At 40.6% G+C, this 16,688-nt stretch overlaps 2 protein-coding genes across 4 annotated transcripts in view; one reads left to right on the forward strand and one right to left on the reverse strand.

Annotated features, from left to right (window-relative positions):
- adamts10 (ADAM metallopeptidase with thrombospondin type 1 motif, 10) overlaps positions 1–2,245 on the reverse strand; it is a 42,290-nt gene extending 40,045 nt beyond the window's left edge. For both annotated transcript variants that reach the window (XM_084012525.1, XM_084012524.1), the window contains exon 1: positions 2,122–2,245. The gene's annotated coding sequence lies outside the window, so the exon portion shown is untranslated. The remainder of the gene's footprint in view (positions 1–2,121) is intronic.
- A 2,062-nt stretch (positions 2,246–4,307) lies between these two features.
- On the forward strand, positions 4,308–16,445 carry zap70 (zeta chain of T cell receptor associated protein kinase 70). Of its 2 annotated transcripts, none has more exons than XM_084011689.1 (13): positions 4,308–4,420; positions 9,519–10,013; positions 11,998–12,158; positions 12,254–12,392; positions 12,528–12,609; positions 12,781–12,803; positions 12,885–12,924; positions 13,524–13,710; positions 13,818–14,024; positions 14,317–14,509; positions 15,234–15,374; positions 15,465–15,577; positions 15,965–16,445. In XM_084011689.1, exons 2-13 carry the CDS (start codon positions 9,609–9,611, stop codon positions 16,080–16,082), a joined length of 1,809 nt encoding a protein of 602 aa, XP_083867815.1. In that variant the 5' UTR covers positions 4,308–4,420; positions 9,519–9,608; the 3' UTR covers positions 16,083–16,445. The 2 variants fall into 2 exon arrangements, with proteins under 2 accessions (XP_083867815.1, XP_083867814.1); XM_084011688.1 differs by lacking the exon at positions 4,308–4,420 and adding an exon at positions 9,152–9,310.
- The last annotated feature ends 243 nt before the right edge of the window (positions 16,446–16,688 follow it).

The following is a 16,688-nucleotide window of genomic DNA, read 5'->3' on the forward strand; positions in this document are numbered from 1 at the left end:
AATTAAGAGAACACTGTCTCACAGAGGTGACAATGTCATACATCTTCTGTGGTTTTGCAAAACTTTCCCTCTGGGCTGTGTCACTTTAGAGTGAAATAAAATGCAAATGTATATTTGTCAGCAGAGCAAGGGGGGGCACATACACTGGCTCTCTCCTCTGTGTTTTGCTTGGATGGGCTACAAATATCAAGCATAGCAAGTGGTCTGACCTGCAGACGGGCCACGCCATTTCCGAAGCAATCGCAATTTGCAAAAGAGAAAAGAAGGAGGGGAGAAGAAAGGGGTCGTTGTTAACAAGAGGGAGAAAAGTTGGACCGCTCGGGATAATTAGGTGGGAATTTAAAGGTGGGCCAAATTTGCAATGTAATCAAGTCAGTGGATCCAGTATTGACACGTCATTTTGTTTTCATCTTGTCATCCTCAAAGTGACCGGTGCTTTTAATGTGGTGTAAAGGATGAATAGGACTAGAGCTAACTATGCTGTCCTTGTCTTTAACTGTTGCCAGGGAGAGTAGAGCTATCCGAAAACTAGCACACTAATCAAAGCCATATGACCGGCTCAAAGTAAAGTCTGTGTGCAGCGAACAGATGCTAAGTGTCCCTCAGCTTAGCTTCAAGTCTAGCACCCCCCCCCCCCCCCCCCCCACACACACACACACACACACACACACACACACACACTGTTTCCACTTTGATCACCGAGTAGCTCATGAATCAGCTTTAGGTTCAGTTTATTATTTCATTAAACCGGCGGTGCGGCTCCTCTTTTCTAATAAGACCATGAGGCTGTGGGATCAAATAGGACGAATGTCACAAGTCAGATGCAGACGTCACAGTCTGCCTCAGCGGCAATTACTCCCTCTGGAAGTCTTGCTTCACACAGATCCCCACATGAAAACCCTGAACAGGTGATAGAAGTTAAAAAACTGGGGGACATGTGTCAGACTAAACTCTCTCTGTCTGGTACAAAGACAGAAAGAGAAAGAGGCAGGCATTCCTTTCTCAATTCCCCCAAATAAACAGTGTGCAGATGAAAAGTGGGAACATAAACAGGTCGGAGAACCTCGGATGTGCTCCCCTAACTCTGTAAATGTGCCTCTCGAGTCTGAAACAATATTTAGTGAGAGCGAGAGCTGACTCGACACGAAGTGAGTCACTGGGAACACACAGCACAGATGGTAGTGGAAGGTTTTTCTCTTTCTGTCTTGTATCATATTCATTTCTTCACTGTTTTTTTTTCATCTTACCCCAAAAATGCTAAGTTTACTCTCACACAAGACAAAGAAAATCAGCATTTGAGAAGATGATCACGTCTTCCTTTGCATGAAAAAAACTTTAATCAATGGCTAAATAGTTGTCAATTTAGTTGTTTTCTTTACAATGAAAGAATGGATTAATTAACTCGTTTCAACTCAGATCTTCTTTATCCATAGCACTGATCTCATGAACAAGAAGGCCAGCAAATACGTGTGTGGTGAGGTAAAGGTGTGCATTAGGGATGCAATGATCCAATATTGGGTATAGGTATCGCAGCCATTACTGACAAAAGGTAGCAGCTATGACATGGCACATAGTATCTGGAATACAAGGATACATTCATCCTAGAAAAATGCAGAATGATGCTGCACAAAGATCCAGATCCAGATGCAAATTACATGACAAATAGACATAAACCTGCAGATTTCTGCAAAGTCAGCTGCTCAAATGACTCATTTCTGCTGTTCACTGATGGATCAACGATTTGCATCCATGTGCAAACGAGTCCTACATCTGTGTTGCATCAGATCACCTAACAGTGTGCATTCACATTTAGGAGGTAAAATGCATCCACCACTTTAACATGTTACATGCATTACAGATTGTAGTGTAGACTGTTGTTTCTTGGCATAAATGGGAAGCTACGTGCTGCTCCCCCAGCCGGTGGGCGACACAAGGCCACCCTTCACTCATGTTAGGCTACCTGGACACCACAATGAAAAAGCTCAAAGACTAAAGAGCGACATGTACAGTCTGCAGGAATCATGAAGGGAGAAATTAGCCTCCTGCTCGCACCATGACGTGACTGTTTCCCTGCACAGTTGTGCATAAAAATCCGCAGAGAGTGCCGGCTGGCTGACTTACCTTCCCCGCGTCCCCTTGCAGAAGTTTCCGCGGTGAGTGAGTCCTCTGTCCTCCGCAGCAGAGCGGAGAGGAGGCGGCGCCGGCGGGTGACTGGGGAGACGCAACTTCGTCCACATCCAGAACCAGAAAAGAGCCACACTTTGGTGTCGAGTTACCCACGCTTAGATTATCACACTTCCGCTTACACCTTACAAAATAAAAGTCGTATCTCTAGAGGTTTGTGGGTAAAATAAAGAGCTGAATTGAGGGTTTATGGTTGGTTTAGTTATATGATATAATATATATATATATATATATATATATATATATATATATATATATATATATAATATTTCTATTTAAACCTCTATGGATATTGTATCTTAAAGGCTGCACTCCAACCTGATTGTTAATGTGTGTCTTGCTGCTCAATGTATCTACTTCATGAATTTAAAAACCTCCATGTGTATCATGGATGCAGACAACTTAAAAACACTGACATTGAACATGTAAAATACCACGTCTTCAATTAAAGCACCCATAACATCAAACACACCAAAAGCCATCTGATTTAGTTTGGATCATCTTTTATTTGTCCTTACATTCCAGGGTCCACTTCCATGCTGGGCTCAAGGTTTCTCCATGAAGATACAGAACATCTGCAATACTGAAAAAAACGAGTGATGTTACCAAAATGTTTTAATAAAGAAAGTGGGTTAAAGATGATTTGTCTTTTCATGTGTGATGTTATGTTTCCTTACATGTTAACCTTTGCAACAACGCTAAGATTGACTACATCAGAAAACAGGCACAGTTATAACAAATCAAAAATAGTAATAAATACATTTTATATGGAATCAAAAATGACCCATTTGATGGCACCATAGAACTAGAATGGATGTTACTGTATGCCATCAGCTCAAACCCCAAAACACACCTATGGTCCTACAAGTCTATGGTTGTCCTAACTACAAGGCTATGGTTGTCCTAACTACAAGCCTATGGTTGTCCTCCCGCCTATGGTAGTCCTAACTACTAGCCTATGGTTGTCCTCCAAGCCTATGGTTGTCCTAACTACAAGCCTATGGTCGTCCTAACCACAAGCCTATGGTTGTCCTAACCACAAGCCTATGGTTGTCCTAACTACAAGCCTATTGTTGTCCTAACTACAAGCCTATGGTTGTCCTCCAAGCCTATGGTTGTCCTAACTACAAGCCTATTGTTGTCCTAACTACAAGCCTATGGTTGTCCTCCAAGCCTATGGTTGTCCTAACTACAAGCCTATGGTCGTCCTAACCACAAGCCTATGGTTGTCCTCCAAGCCTATGGTTGTCCTAACTACAAGCCTATTGTTGTCCTAACCACAAGCCTATGGTTGTCCTCCAAGCCTATGGTTGTCCTAACTACAAGCCTATGGTTGTCCTCCAAGCCTATGGTTGTCCTAACTACAAGCCTATGGTTGTCCTCCAAGCCTATTGTTGTCCTAACCACAAGCCTATGGTTGTCCTCCAAGCCTATGGTTGTCCTAACTACAAGTCTATGGTTATCCTTCAAGCCTATGGTTGTCCTAACCACAAGCCTATAGTTGTCATAACTATAAGCCTATGGTTGTAATAACTATAAGCCTATGGTTGCCACTTTTTCCCATCCAATCAAAAACGTTGGGCCGGAGAAATTAATTATACGGCCTGCCTGTCTGTCAGCGCTTACTTCCTGATTGTGTGCACTTTTAAAACGGAGACAACTTAAGGTCTGACTGAGACACTGAAGAGATCCCACCGCTGAAATGTCAGTAAACATTGATGCTTTAATTCTGAAGGAGTGCATGTTCACTACCGGTTTTGTCTGCTGTTGTCGACTTGATTAAGAGGAAAGCCTGCTGATTGGCTGCCTGATCTGCGACTCTGAGGAAGCAGCTGCAAAGTGGGGGGGTAACACATGTTAGGCTATGCTAACCTTAATTTTTATAGGAATAGTTTTACATTTGATTTTGGTAAATACACATCCTTTTGAACTGGAATAAATCATCACATCTAACTCTTAGAAAGAAAGCAAATACATTTAGCCCATTTCCATTAAAGTCGAACCATTCTTCTAATGTTGAGTCAGTAATGCTTAGAAACCATATTCTATATATATTGACAGTGGGTGTGTGTGTGTGTGTGTGTGTGTGTGTGTGTGTGTGTGTGTGTGTGTGTGTGTGTGTGTGTGTGTGTGTGTGTTAGGGCACCTACCCTCACTGTTGTCAGATCAGCAGATACATCTTTGTCTCTCAAGCGACAATAACGCTCTGCTTAGCCACGAAGCTGTGAAACATACAGTAAGTAGGTTTTATTGTTAAATCTGATTAAACAGCAGCCATGCTTTGTATTTGGGGATTACACAGATTTTCTATGTTAAAAAATGAACTAACAGATGATACAGTAGGTGATTATATAGTAAAGTTACGACTGGGCCTGTGGAAAAGTTGTATGGGTTAATTATCTTTTTTTTTCTCTCTCTCTCTATTGAATGCTAGATGTTTGACACCAGGGTTCAGTATTCATATAGTTTAATAGCAGCTGTTGGCCCTGTCCATATAGTGTTTTAACATTTATATCAGTGATCCTCTCACGAAACTCACAGTAATTGAATCCAGATTGAGTCTGTAAACCTACAATGATCTATGATATTTATATTCTTATTTTTGTATTGCCACAGCTGTGTCTGAGCTGTAAAAAGGCTAAAAATGCTGCACACACAGCACCACAGTTGGTTTGAGGCATTGTTGCACTGGCTTACGAAAATACAGATTACATGTGCAAAAATATAAATAGCTGTTTTCATTGTGCCTTGGAATGGAAAGCCAAAAATGGGTAAAGAGGTCTGTGCGTGTTTTATCGCTTGTAACTTTTCTTGAAATGACTGGATGTATTTTTGGTGTTGGACTGAAGCATATCTGCATAATATTTAAGCCGCAGTCTGGTGATATTGCGCTTGTTCATTCACAGTGTACGTGTGAGATTATACAGACAGTTTGACTGCATTTAGTTTCACAATTGACACGAAACACCTCATTATTTTCTTTTGCGATTGTTTGCTTTTTATTAACACTATTCAATTGCTTGTATATAAGATAAATTATTTAGACATTCAACACATTTGAATTATTTAAATCTCAACAGGCTCGTTTTGGTTCAGAATATTATAATCTGAATTATGTCAGCAGAACACATGCAAACTGTTTATCTGAATGTCAATTTTCTTTCCATTGACGCAGGAAGTTATGCTTCAGTTTGAAGCATTACACCCCGTTCTCATAAGCAGATGGGCCTTTTATGCAAGACAGCGTACGTCTTTAGTTGTGTTTAACTCATCATGAAAACAAAAGGCAGTTTGGGGAATTATCATTTGGCATATGAGGGTTTAAAGGACACGTTATCTGTGTATAGAGGATGACTGTCTCAAATGCTAATGCATGTGTGGAGGAATGCTAACAAATCATTGAGCTGACTTCCTGATAGCACAACCGAATTATCATGACCTAACTTTAATAAGTGAATAGTTATCACTGGCGTGCTATTGATTCAATATGAGCCACCTAATCGACAGAAAACAGCTTTTAGTGGTTAGAAGCAAATTGAATCACTGACCTCATGGTGGTATTTATGTTTGATTCATGAGAGTAAACAAGTCTAAATGTGTGAGCTGCGGAGTCTCGAGATTGTGGTTCCTTTTTGTGTTTTTATTCTCTTAGGCTGACATAAAGGGTTCACTATTTCCATGACCCCTACTTGATCCTGTCAGTCTGACGTTAACGAGCATACCACTGAAGTCTTCACATTTTTGACTTGTCTGGTGTCATGTTACTCTGAAAGACAGTGATGTCATAAGTACTTTTTTGTTATTTTAAGGTGGTTAAGGATCCTATAAATACTACACATGTTTTATCAGTGAAATATCTCTAAAACTACAGGATAGATTGGCACAAAGTTACAAACTTGCAAATAAGTTTGCCTGAAATTTCAGACATTAGCAGGTAAAATAAGACTTTGTCCTGCTAAACGGATTAAATTCTCATTGGCCTCAGCTGTACTTTGTGAGACACAATAAATTAACGTGGTAAACATTATATACTATATCCGTATACTTCACAGTATGCCAGACCTCTATTTCTGATTAGCTACTACAGCTAAACGCTAACATTAGCTTATGTTGCTAACCAGCACCTCGAATAAGGCTAGCCTGGGAGAAGCAACTCGGCCACGGGAGCTCATGTTTTGTCCCTGTATTTCATTGAATTTGTGTACGGTATTTCATCATTTAATCCACTAGGCTAACGTTAGCATTTAGAAGCCAATTAGAGGCAGAGTAAGGTTGGGTCTTAGGCACACTGGGTAAGTGTGCAGAACGGATCAGCTTAGGTATCTCTCAGAACTGCTGGAATTGTTGAAGTCTTTTCGTCTGGTTATACATTAAGCACACTTTGTTGCTAATACTTTAGCTGAGCTTTATCACAATGGCTGCAGTCTGTAGTCTGGTTGTATTAGCTCTCCGTCACTGACATCAGGGTTGATTGACCCGGGACAGTCACTCCTCTACAAAAACTGAAAGGTTAGATTAGATGACTTTTGCTTAGTTGGGTTTGGTTTTGTATTTAATTACATTTAATCTTACATTTGCTTTGCGTGTCTCAGATGACCTAAATCGTTGCCTCTCTTTTCTGGAAAAAAACCTCTGGCCTGTAGGATTTGGTGTGGGTCACTTATCCTCCACTTGTTGAAAGCGGAGTTACTCATGTGATTTTTTTCTCCACTGCTTACTGGGTTGCTCTGAAACACCTCATTTGCAAAAGTATGTTTTAATGCACATTTGATATTTTGAATTAAGTTAGTTTCTGTCTTTCAAAGTGTCTTTTGAGTCAAAACAAAGAAGGAATATACGACGCAACACTGCAGGCTCAAAGCTGTCACCAGTCACCTCGTCTCTTTCCTTTTGTGGTTCATAATACACAAGTAAAGCAGAAAAGCCCATGAAGAGAACACGATCCGAGCAAAGACTTGGCTGCCGTCATAATTGGAAGTTTTTATGTCTTGTTGGAAAACAGTCAATGTTTTGGTTAGTTTGGTCGTGTCGTTTTACAGCAGTGTGTCTAATGTCCTCGTCATGGTGTGTTAGGAAGCTTTGTAATTAAATTCACTTTCTCTTTCAGTTTTAGTTCATTCAAGCAATATCCCGAAGTCTGCGATGAATTTACAAATGTATCACTGCTAGCCTATCTGTCACGGTCAGTGTTTACCAGGAACTCGAATAAAAGAAAAGAGATGGAAAACAGAGTTTAAGAGAATTATTTACATCCCAATATAGTATCTTAGCTGAAACTAACTGAAGTTACAACAGAAAATAAATACAGGAAGGTGCAGGAAGTACTATTGATTATTCTCAATATGGATTCATCTGTTGTGGATTCATTGTTTATACAATAATTGAAAAGGTCAGTTTACCGGAGCTGATGTCTTCATATATATCGTATACTTGTTTTGCCCAACCAACAGGATGAAAGATATTTTAATTCTAATCAGAAAAAAAGAGGACATTCTCAAGATGTATAAATGGCTGAAGAAATCAAAATAGTCAATCATCTTAATTTACTTATCAATTAAACAACAGTGTCTTGGAAGTGCAATACAACATAACCGTATCATGACACACTGACAAGAACCCAAGCAACATTTGACCGTATTGTCAGGTCTGCAGGTCTTTGTGTCGGATCTGCAGGTCTTTGTGTCGGGTCTGCAGGTCTTTGTGTCGGGTCTGCAGGTCTTTGTGTCGGGTCTGGAGGTCTTTGTGTCGGGTCTGCAGGTCTTTGTGTCGGATCTGGAGGTTTTTGTGTCGGGTCTGCAGGTCTTTGTGTCGGGTCTGGAGGTCTTTGTGTCGGGTCTGCAGGTCTTTGTGTCGGATCTGGAGGTTTTTGTGTCGGGTCTGCAGGTCTTTGTGTCGGGTCTGCAGGTCTTTGTGTCGGGTCTGGAGGTCTTGTGTCAGATCTGGAGGTCTTTGAGTCGGGTCTGCAGGTCTTTGTGTCGGATCTGGAGGTTTTTGTGTCAGGTCTGCAGGTCTTTGTGTCGGATCTGGAGGTTTTTGTGTCGGGTCTGCAGGTCTTTGTGACGGGTCTGCAGGTCTTTGTGTCGGGTCTTGAGGTCTTTGTGTCAGGTCTGGAGGTCTTTGTTGTGGTCTTTGTTGTGGTCTTTGTGTTTCTCCTCGGTTGTCCACTGTGGGCAGCAAAGCGGCTTTGTAGCCAGGAAGCTGAGGTCTTCACTCTCTTACTTCTTCACCTCTACGACTTTCCACTGTGGGACAAAGCAACGTGCTGAACTCAAGAAGTGATTTGGTTCTTACAGAAATTAAATACATTTCATTTAAATCAATTAAATAAAAGCTTGTCTATTTATATATGTATGTGTAATATAAATGACTTAGGCAATAAAACAACAATTGACAAATAGTCAATTAATTTTCTGTAACTATTCAGTCAAATCACTAAACATTCCAAAAAAATCCCCAATCAACGCATTTTCCATTCACATCAAGTCTGGAAACTGATGACTGGAAAATCTAACACAAAGGCAAAATTGGTATAATTGGTAACTTTCCAACACACTGCGATCGAAAAAATCTCCATCCTCCTACAAGCACGTCTGCACATTTAGCTTTCCTCTCTGCTCCGTGTGAGTGTTTTGTGATCTCTGTAAATTTCCAGTTTCCAAAAGGCATTTTCCACCTGCTATCAAATAACCGTTCAACACTGCAGCCAAAACCTGAGTGATTTTAATCTTTAATCTTCGTGTCTTCACTTCAGCTTAGCCACCTCTTCCGGAGCCTTATACCAGATTCCTAACAGACGCATCACATTATATTTTTTTTATTTTTTTTTATGGTGCAGTGAGGTCAATAAAGCAGTCTCTAAAGCAGAAGGAATGATCTCGAACCAAAAAGCACCTGTTCAACGGAAGAACACGATGCTGGAGAAAAGAGGCTGTGAAGGCTGACTGCAACTTCCTGTTGTGGCTTTTGTCGCCAGTTTGTTAGTCTGCAAGCTTCATGCGGGTCTCAACGTGTGGGTGCTTCTTGCTAAAAGTCGAAATCACACATGTCACCTCGGAGCTCATCCGTGTAGAGCTCACAGTCCTGAAAAACAATTCTCCTGGTTTAACGTAGAAGAAGAGTAGAGGAGGTGAGGTTCACAGGTGTTTTGCTATTTGGGAAAAAAAACCTATTACATTGAATGTTCATTGTCAAACTGTTCCACAACTGTTCTGTAATTTGTTTGATGAGAAATTGGGGTTGTTTGAGCAGACAGTGGAGGGGAGGTAGAGGGCAGAAAGGTCAGAGGTGAACTGTGAGTGTACTGGTAACACATTGGGCTACTTTTTTGATTACAGGTGTTGCTCCTCTCCAGTTCATTTCCACAATCGAGGTCGACATCCAGGACCCCAAAGCCAGAGTCCAGCTCATCTGTCCCTGGTCTCACCATGTCCATCGACCCGGCAGCTGAGCTTCCTTTCTACTACGGCAGCATCAGTCGCTTGGATGCCGAGCAGCACCTGAAGCTGGCCGGGATGGCCGACGGGATCTTCTTGCTTCGACAGTGTCTCCGCAGCCTGGGAGGCTACGTCCTGTCTATTGTGTGGAACCTGGAGTTTCACCATTACCCCGTAGACAAGCAGCTCAACGGGACCTACTGCTTAGCAGGAGGAAAGCCACATTGTGGGCCTGCAGAACTCTGCGAGTTTTACAGCAAAGACCCAGATGGGCTGATGTGCACTCTGAAGAAACCCTGTCTGCGCCCTCCGGAGACGCCGATACGTCCCGGTGTGTTCGACAGCCTGAGAGAGAACATGCTGAGGGAGTACGTGAAGCAGACCTGGAATCTGGAGGTGAGGCTCGGCTGAGGATGTTTAGAAGTGTTGGACAGATCGGTGTCTCCAGAAGCAAGGAGTTAAAATAAGAGATGCATTTGATAATTAGAGGAGTGGTTCCAGTGGTTGTATATAACTTATTAAAATGTATTAGTGCTATACTTAAGTAAAGGTTTGAGATACTTTGATTTAATACTTCCATTCTATGTTAATTTATACGTCTAGTCCACTTCATTTTTGAGGAAAATATTGTAGCCTTATCCTGACTATAATTAATTGGACAGAAACAGATTAAGATTTCACACAAAACACATGAAAAAATACACCAACACGTTCACAGTCACAGTCTTTTACAGTCCACAACAGTCTTTGACATATTTCAGATGGATAATGGTTGTGCGTAGTTCATCCGAAGAAACACAATTTGACCCACATTTAAAAAAAAGGGAAAAAAAGTAAAGAAAAAGAAAATTTAGTTATGTCTTCTTCTTTCCTCTAGTATCAAACAACTCCCACAAAATGTATTTTTTGCAAAATGCAAATTAGTCCGCGGGCGTGAGTTTGTTTGCTACCTTGATCTTGTCATGTTTCTGCTACGGACCTGCCTCATGAAAAAGTCTTCTTCTGGTTCTTCTTTTCACTTCCACTAATCATCTCACGACACCTCAGAATGATCTGGTGACCCAGAAATATATCATAATATCTCATTTTTATCACATAATGACTTTTATTTTTGATGAAGTACATTTTACAGATTTTTACAGTATGTAAGAAGTACTTTTGCCATTTTTTTATGAGTACTTCTTCCACCACCATCACCCAAATTACAGAAAAACATATATTGTGCCTCAAGTGGTTTCTGCCTCCACCCGAATGTATATATTTTCCTTTCTGTTAACAGTTTTTGTTGCACAACGTTCTACCAAAGAAACAGTTCCTATGAAAGTTTTCTGGAAAGAGGTGTTGCTGACGAAATAGTAAAATATAACCTTTACCTCCATCGTACGTCCAATATAACGTGCCGTCATCAAGAACCCCGTGCAGGTTTTTTCTCACTTGAGAGCCTGAACAGAAAAATTACACACACATACATAAGCATAATCTCCAGGTGATTTCGGAAATTGCACCTTTTCATTTGATTACTGTCTTTGTTTACTCAGGCCTGGCCCTCTGAAGTCTGACTTCAATCCAGAATCCTGTAGTTTTATGATTGGTCCCCTGCTGCAGACAGTCGCACACTGAGACCAGTAGCCTTTTATCACTGGTGGGCTTCTGCTAAACAGCCAAACTGGCTCCAGATTTATGCGGACTCCAAGCAGGGACCAAAAGGAGCCAGAAAAATCACAGGCCTCTTTGTATAGCACCTCTTCGCAGTGGTGGAAAGTAACTAAGTGGATTTACTCGAGCATGTTGGTACAACTCTGAGTTCCTATTTGAATACTGCCAATTTCTGTTAAACTACATTTCAAAGGGAAATATTGTACTTTTTATAACTTTTTTGGCTGAGAATAGATGTCCTCCTTTTTCCCCACCAATTTCCCAAAACATTTTCTCAAAACTTCTAAAGTAAAATCATTTCATTTAAACAACACTTTTAAACAAAGGGATATATTATTCTATATTTTGCATGTTAAATAGAAAGAAAGAGGCAAAGCTTAAACAAAATGTCACTTTTCAACGGTGATTCCTCTCCCTCATACAAACAACAAATATGTGATTGATCACACAAAAACACTAAAATGATCTTTGTGCATTAATGCATACATTATTGAATAATGAAGTTAGCATCACAGGGGCCCTTTCTCTGCATATCTTACTTTAAGTACATTATATGCAAAAATCTAAATGTGATGTACACCTTTCAGAGCATATTAAAACTATATCTCTGCAGGATATCAGGTAACCAGAGACCAACACATTCACAGATGCTGAATAATGAGTTTGTGATACACTCCTGAACTGTCTGTTTCTTCTATCGTTTTTTCTTCTTCTTTCTACTCAGGGAGAAGCCATGGAGCAGGCAATCATCAGTCAAGCGCCTCAGCTGGAGAAACTGATCGCCACCACGGCCCACGAGAAGATGCCCTGGTTTCACGGTAAAGTGACCCGGCAGGAGGGTGAAAGGCGGCTTTACTCTGGAGCGCAACCCGACGGCAAGTTTCTGTAAGTTGCTCAGCATGACGTTTTGCATCTCTTGTCTTTTTGCGATCAACCAGGTCAAAGGTCTTCCTTTTTTGTTTTTGTCGGTTGCTTCATAGAGTGAGAGACAGAGAGGAGTCGGGTACTTTTGCTCTTTCCATGGTGTATGGGAAAACAGTATACCACTACCAGATCCTCCAAGACAAATCAGGGAAATACTCCATGCCAGACGGAACAAAGTTTGACACAGTCTGGCAGGTTGGCCCTCCATCATTTCTTCTCTTTATTCCGTTTATATTCATATACAGTATAGGTACAACATAATCTAGTGATTATGAGGACGCTCATGGCCCTTCTCTTCTTCCTAAAATGCAATGTTCTCTCAATCTCTAGCTGGTTGAGTACCTGAAGATGAAAGCTGACGGCCTAGTGACTAATCTCAGGGAGGCGTGTGTCAACGGAAAACCTGATGGAAGTACGGAACATCTTATTTCCTTTCCTCAGTCAAATCAACATTATGTAATTGTTGCAAAACTCACAGAGAGTTTCCAGTTCATGTTTGTGGGTTATTTGTAATATTCAACCTGTTGATCATCACACCTACGAGTGAAATTGTTGATATAATTAAAATTTCATAATCTTTCAGAGACTCCCAATCTTCCTGTAACAGTGAGTACTGACAACATCCTGCTTCCTTTAAATCACCCTATTTTTCTTTCTATGAGATTAATGTGAATGTGACTCTTTCAGAGGCGGCCCGGCACAAATGGATACACACCGCCACCTCGAGGTCAGTCACCTGAAGTACAACCTGCTCAAAATGCACTTTCAACCAAATAACTTTCATTTAATGTAGAATTAAGTACAAGTATATGAACAAACACCACATACCCCAGATTATATAGCCCAAACAAGTGTCCAAATTACACAAAACTGAAGAAGAAAGTATAAAAGTAGCAATATAACAGTATAAAAATGAGCAATGACAGTAAATAAATGTCATGTATTCAAAATCATACTCAAGTACAGGGGTATTATTGGGAAAATGGACGTATATTTACTTTTACTAAGAACATTATATTACAGTATATTAATCAAAATGTATTATCAATGTTGCATGTACGTATGAGTAGCGTTTAAAATGTTGCAGCTGATGAGGAAGTCATTTTTATATTGTTGGGTAGTTTGTAACCATATCATATTATAATATTGCAACATATTTGTAATACTACACATTTAGTTTTATGTGTAAAATCTGAAACTGAAAAATAAATTTGGATCATCATGTAAATGTAGTGGAGTAAAAAGTACAACATTTCTATCTGAAATGTGCAGTAAAATGATTAATTACTACAAAATGGAAATAAATGGAAATTAAGTATTTTTCAGTTTCAGCAACCGCCGTGCCTGCAGACCGTGATCTACTGCCGATGGACTGCAGTGGATTCAACCCGTATCACAACCCAAATGAAATTAGGAAGTTTGACATCAAGAGGTCTCAGCTGATCCTCGATGAATTGGAGCTCGGCTCTGGGAACTTTGGCTGCGTCAAGAAAGGAGTCCTCAAGACCGAGTCGTGAGGACTGAAACATAAAGATTTCCTGCTGAACCCAGGGCCCTCCAGACGCCACGTGATTATGCAGACGTTGGTTGAACAAATGTTTTTGGTTTGTCTTCCCTCAGGGGCCAGATCGACGTGGCCATCAAAGTGTTGAAGAATGAAAACGAGAAGATGGTGAAGGAGGAGATGATGAGGGAGGCGGAGATCATGCACCAGCTGAGCCACCCCTTCATCGTCCGCATGATGGGTCTGTGCAACGCTGAGAGTCTGATGCTGGTCATGGAGATGGCATCCGGTGGACCTCTCAACAAGTTCCTCTCCACCAATAAGTGAGCTGAGCACAGGCATATGTGCCGCCTCTAATCATTAAGAAATTACCATTATTAGTATTGATTTTGGTACAGTTGCTCCTCTTACTTTATATCATTAAGGGAAATACCCTATAGGCTACTGTAAATCAATGCCGTTTTTGTTTATATAGCACCACATCACAATTTTGTTGACTTTTTTATTTTACATGTGACCCTTTAAATGTAGTGGTGTCTAGATATGACATATCTATAAAACATATCCTTCATCATCTTCTGATTTCTGTGACGATCAGTGTTTTCGTCCCTGCAGGGATACTGTAACTATGGAGAACATTGTCAACCTGATGCACCAGGTCTCGATGGGAATGAAGTACCTGGAGGAGAAGAACTTTGTGCACAGAGACTTAGCAGCTCGTAACGTCCTGCTAGTCAAGCAACAGTTCGCCAAAATCAGTGACTTTGGGCTCTCTAAGGCCCTCGGAGCCGATGACAACTATTACAAGGTTTATGCACAGCCAGATTTTCTTCACGTTGTTGCACTGCAAGACAAAGTGACACACATGTAGAACCACTGAAGGAGGGAGGTGTATGGATTATAGGCGTTGCAGCTTACACCAACAGATAAAGAATATATTAAATTGATTGCTTTTCTGGGAATCATTGAGCTCTCTCACACACATACCAAAGGTGCTACCGGCTGCTCTGTGCAAACTAAAGTAGACACTTGATTGATTTCCTTTGCTTGTTTACTGACCTACATCTGGAGGAAGCGTAGGGCTTAGAAAGTCCCAGGAATCACTGACTCCAAGGAAGTAATACACAACTAATACACACTATTCTGTATAATTCTTGAAGCCTTTTATTGTTTGAGAAATATTTTTCTTTTATTGACCTGTTCTCAGTCACAAGAAGAAAGGAGTTAGGTGTTATAGGCACTGATGCTGTGCAGATTTACAGATAAATATTGAACTTTATTTTTCTGTTTGTTTCAAACGTAAAATCAGCTTACATTGAGTAATTTTAGAAGTACTTTCAAATAGATTAAAAAAAAAAAGGATTCTGGAAAAAGTTCCATTCAAAAAAATGAAAATGAACAAATCTTGCAGCCTCCTTTGCCCCTCCGTAAAGCCCCCCTTGAAATACAGTATGCTGGCTCTAAATATCAAAAGTGATGTGGGCTGCTTTCATTGACATGCTGCTTGTTGTCATGCACGTTGTGTTGTACAGGCTCGGATTGCAGGTAAATGGCCTCTCAAGTGGTACGCGCCAGAATGTATAAACTTCCACAAATTCTCCAGTAAAGGTGACGTGTGGAGTTATGGCGTCACTATGTGGGAGGCCTTTTCCTACGGAGGCAGACCTTACAAGGTACCCAGGTTTCTGCAGAGCACCATCAAAGTCATCAATCAGTTGTCGCAACTTGTATCGCAGCTCTATCTGTGTCCCAATATTGTCTAGAAAATGAAAACACAGGAGGTGATGCAGTTCATTGACAGTGGGAAGCGCATGGACTGTCCAACAGTGTGCCCAGAGCGAATGTATGCAGTGATGAAAGAATGCTGGACGTACAAGTAAGAAACTGATCATCTGACTGCTTAGTTAGTTAGTTAAGTATTATTTTTTTTTGCATGGGGATCAATATTTATGTATGGAGTAGCAGCAGCATATCAACAAAATATTATGATTATCAGTATGAGAAGGCTTAGGGCAGATCTACAGAGTACAGCACAATGTTGCTTTCTAACAAAGGAGTTAATGGTGTCATGCACAACAGCGTTTGCTGCAGTTATTGCACTATGACCAGGCCTAAAGCCTGACTGCTGTGGCTGGAGGACATTATTTTCCTCAGTCAGTGTTGGTTGTATTGATGCTGTCAGCATCGGACATATCTGTGACGCCTAAAGGTCTTGTGACATTCATAACCTTTCAAACTGTTTCTGACCCTCCTCTCTCACCAGGCATGAGGAGCGTCCTGACTTCAAGAAGGTTGAGGAGTCCATGAGGTCTTACCATTACTCCATATCGAACAAGGCCAAGCCTGAGGGAGCTGCAGCCACTGCCGAGCCTATCAAGTAGACAGAAACAAAGCACATTCTGTCCCAGCCCTGCACAAAGCATCCTTTCAACTGGCCATTAAACAAGCAAAACAAAGATCTTTTTATGAACGGTGCACACTGACAAGCTTCGACTACAGTCCCGATACAGCTAAACGGGCCTCAGTGACAATAAATTTGTCAAAAGGACAGTGTGTCGGCCGTGTGAGGGGGATTTCTGTCTGTCTGTTGAATGTTACATGTCAACGTCTTTGCATTGATGTACAAAATAATTTTATATTGTGGTATTTTGGAGTATAGTATATTGTAAAACTACAAGATGTTTTTTCATTGTATCTTTTTGTGCTAAACAAACTCGTAGTATAAATAAAGTGATAGAACTGTAGACTTTCTTTTTGACATTCCTTGTAAAGTCAGTGATTAAGATTTGCATTTATTACAACACAACGTTTACATGCAAGATGCAAGTTAAAAGTTGAGTTCATAGACATATAAGCCTATTACATGCATTATTTGTTTTTCTTTTTGAAATCCAATGGAGTAAAATAAAATAGATAATATATAACAATGTATATAACAATGTCACAAGATAATCATTAATTACGCTCAACTGACTCACAGAGGGATG

This window comes from Eutrigla gurnardus, assembly GCF_963514095.1.
Source record: "Eutrigla gurnardus genome assembly, chromosome: 6".
NCBI classification, from domain to species: domain Eukaryota; kingdom Metazoa; phylum Chordata; class Actinopteri; order Perciformes; family Triglidae; genus Eutrigla; species Eutrigla gurnardus.

Coding starts and splice junctions, on each gene's coding strand:
- zap70 (XM_084011689.1), top strand. CDS start 9,609: ATGTCCATCGACCCGGCAGCTGAGCTTCCTTTCTACTACGGCAGCATC. Junction 12,925..13,523: donor ATACACACCGCCACCTCGAG/GTCAGTCACCTG, acceptor AGTATTTTTCAG/TTTCAGCAACCGCCGTGCCT. Junction 14,025..14,316: donor AAGTTCCTCTCCACCAATAA/GTGAGCTGAGCA, acceptor TCGTCCCTGCAG/GGATACTGTAACTATGGAGA.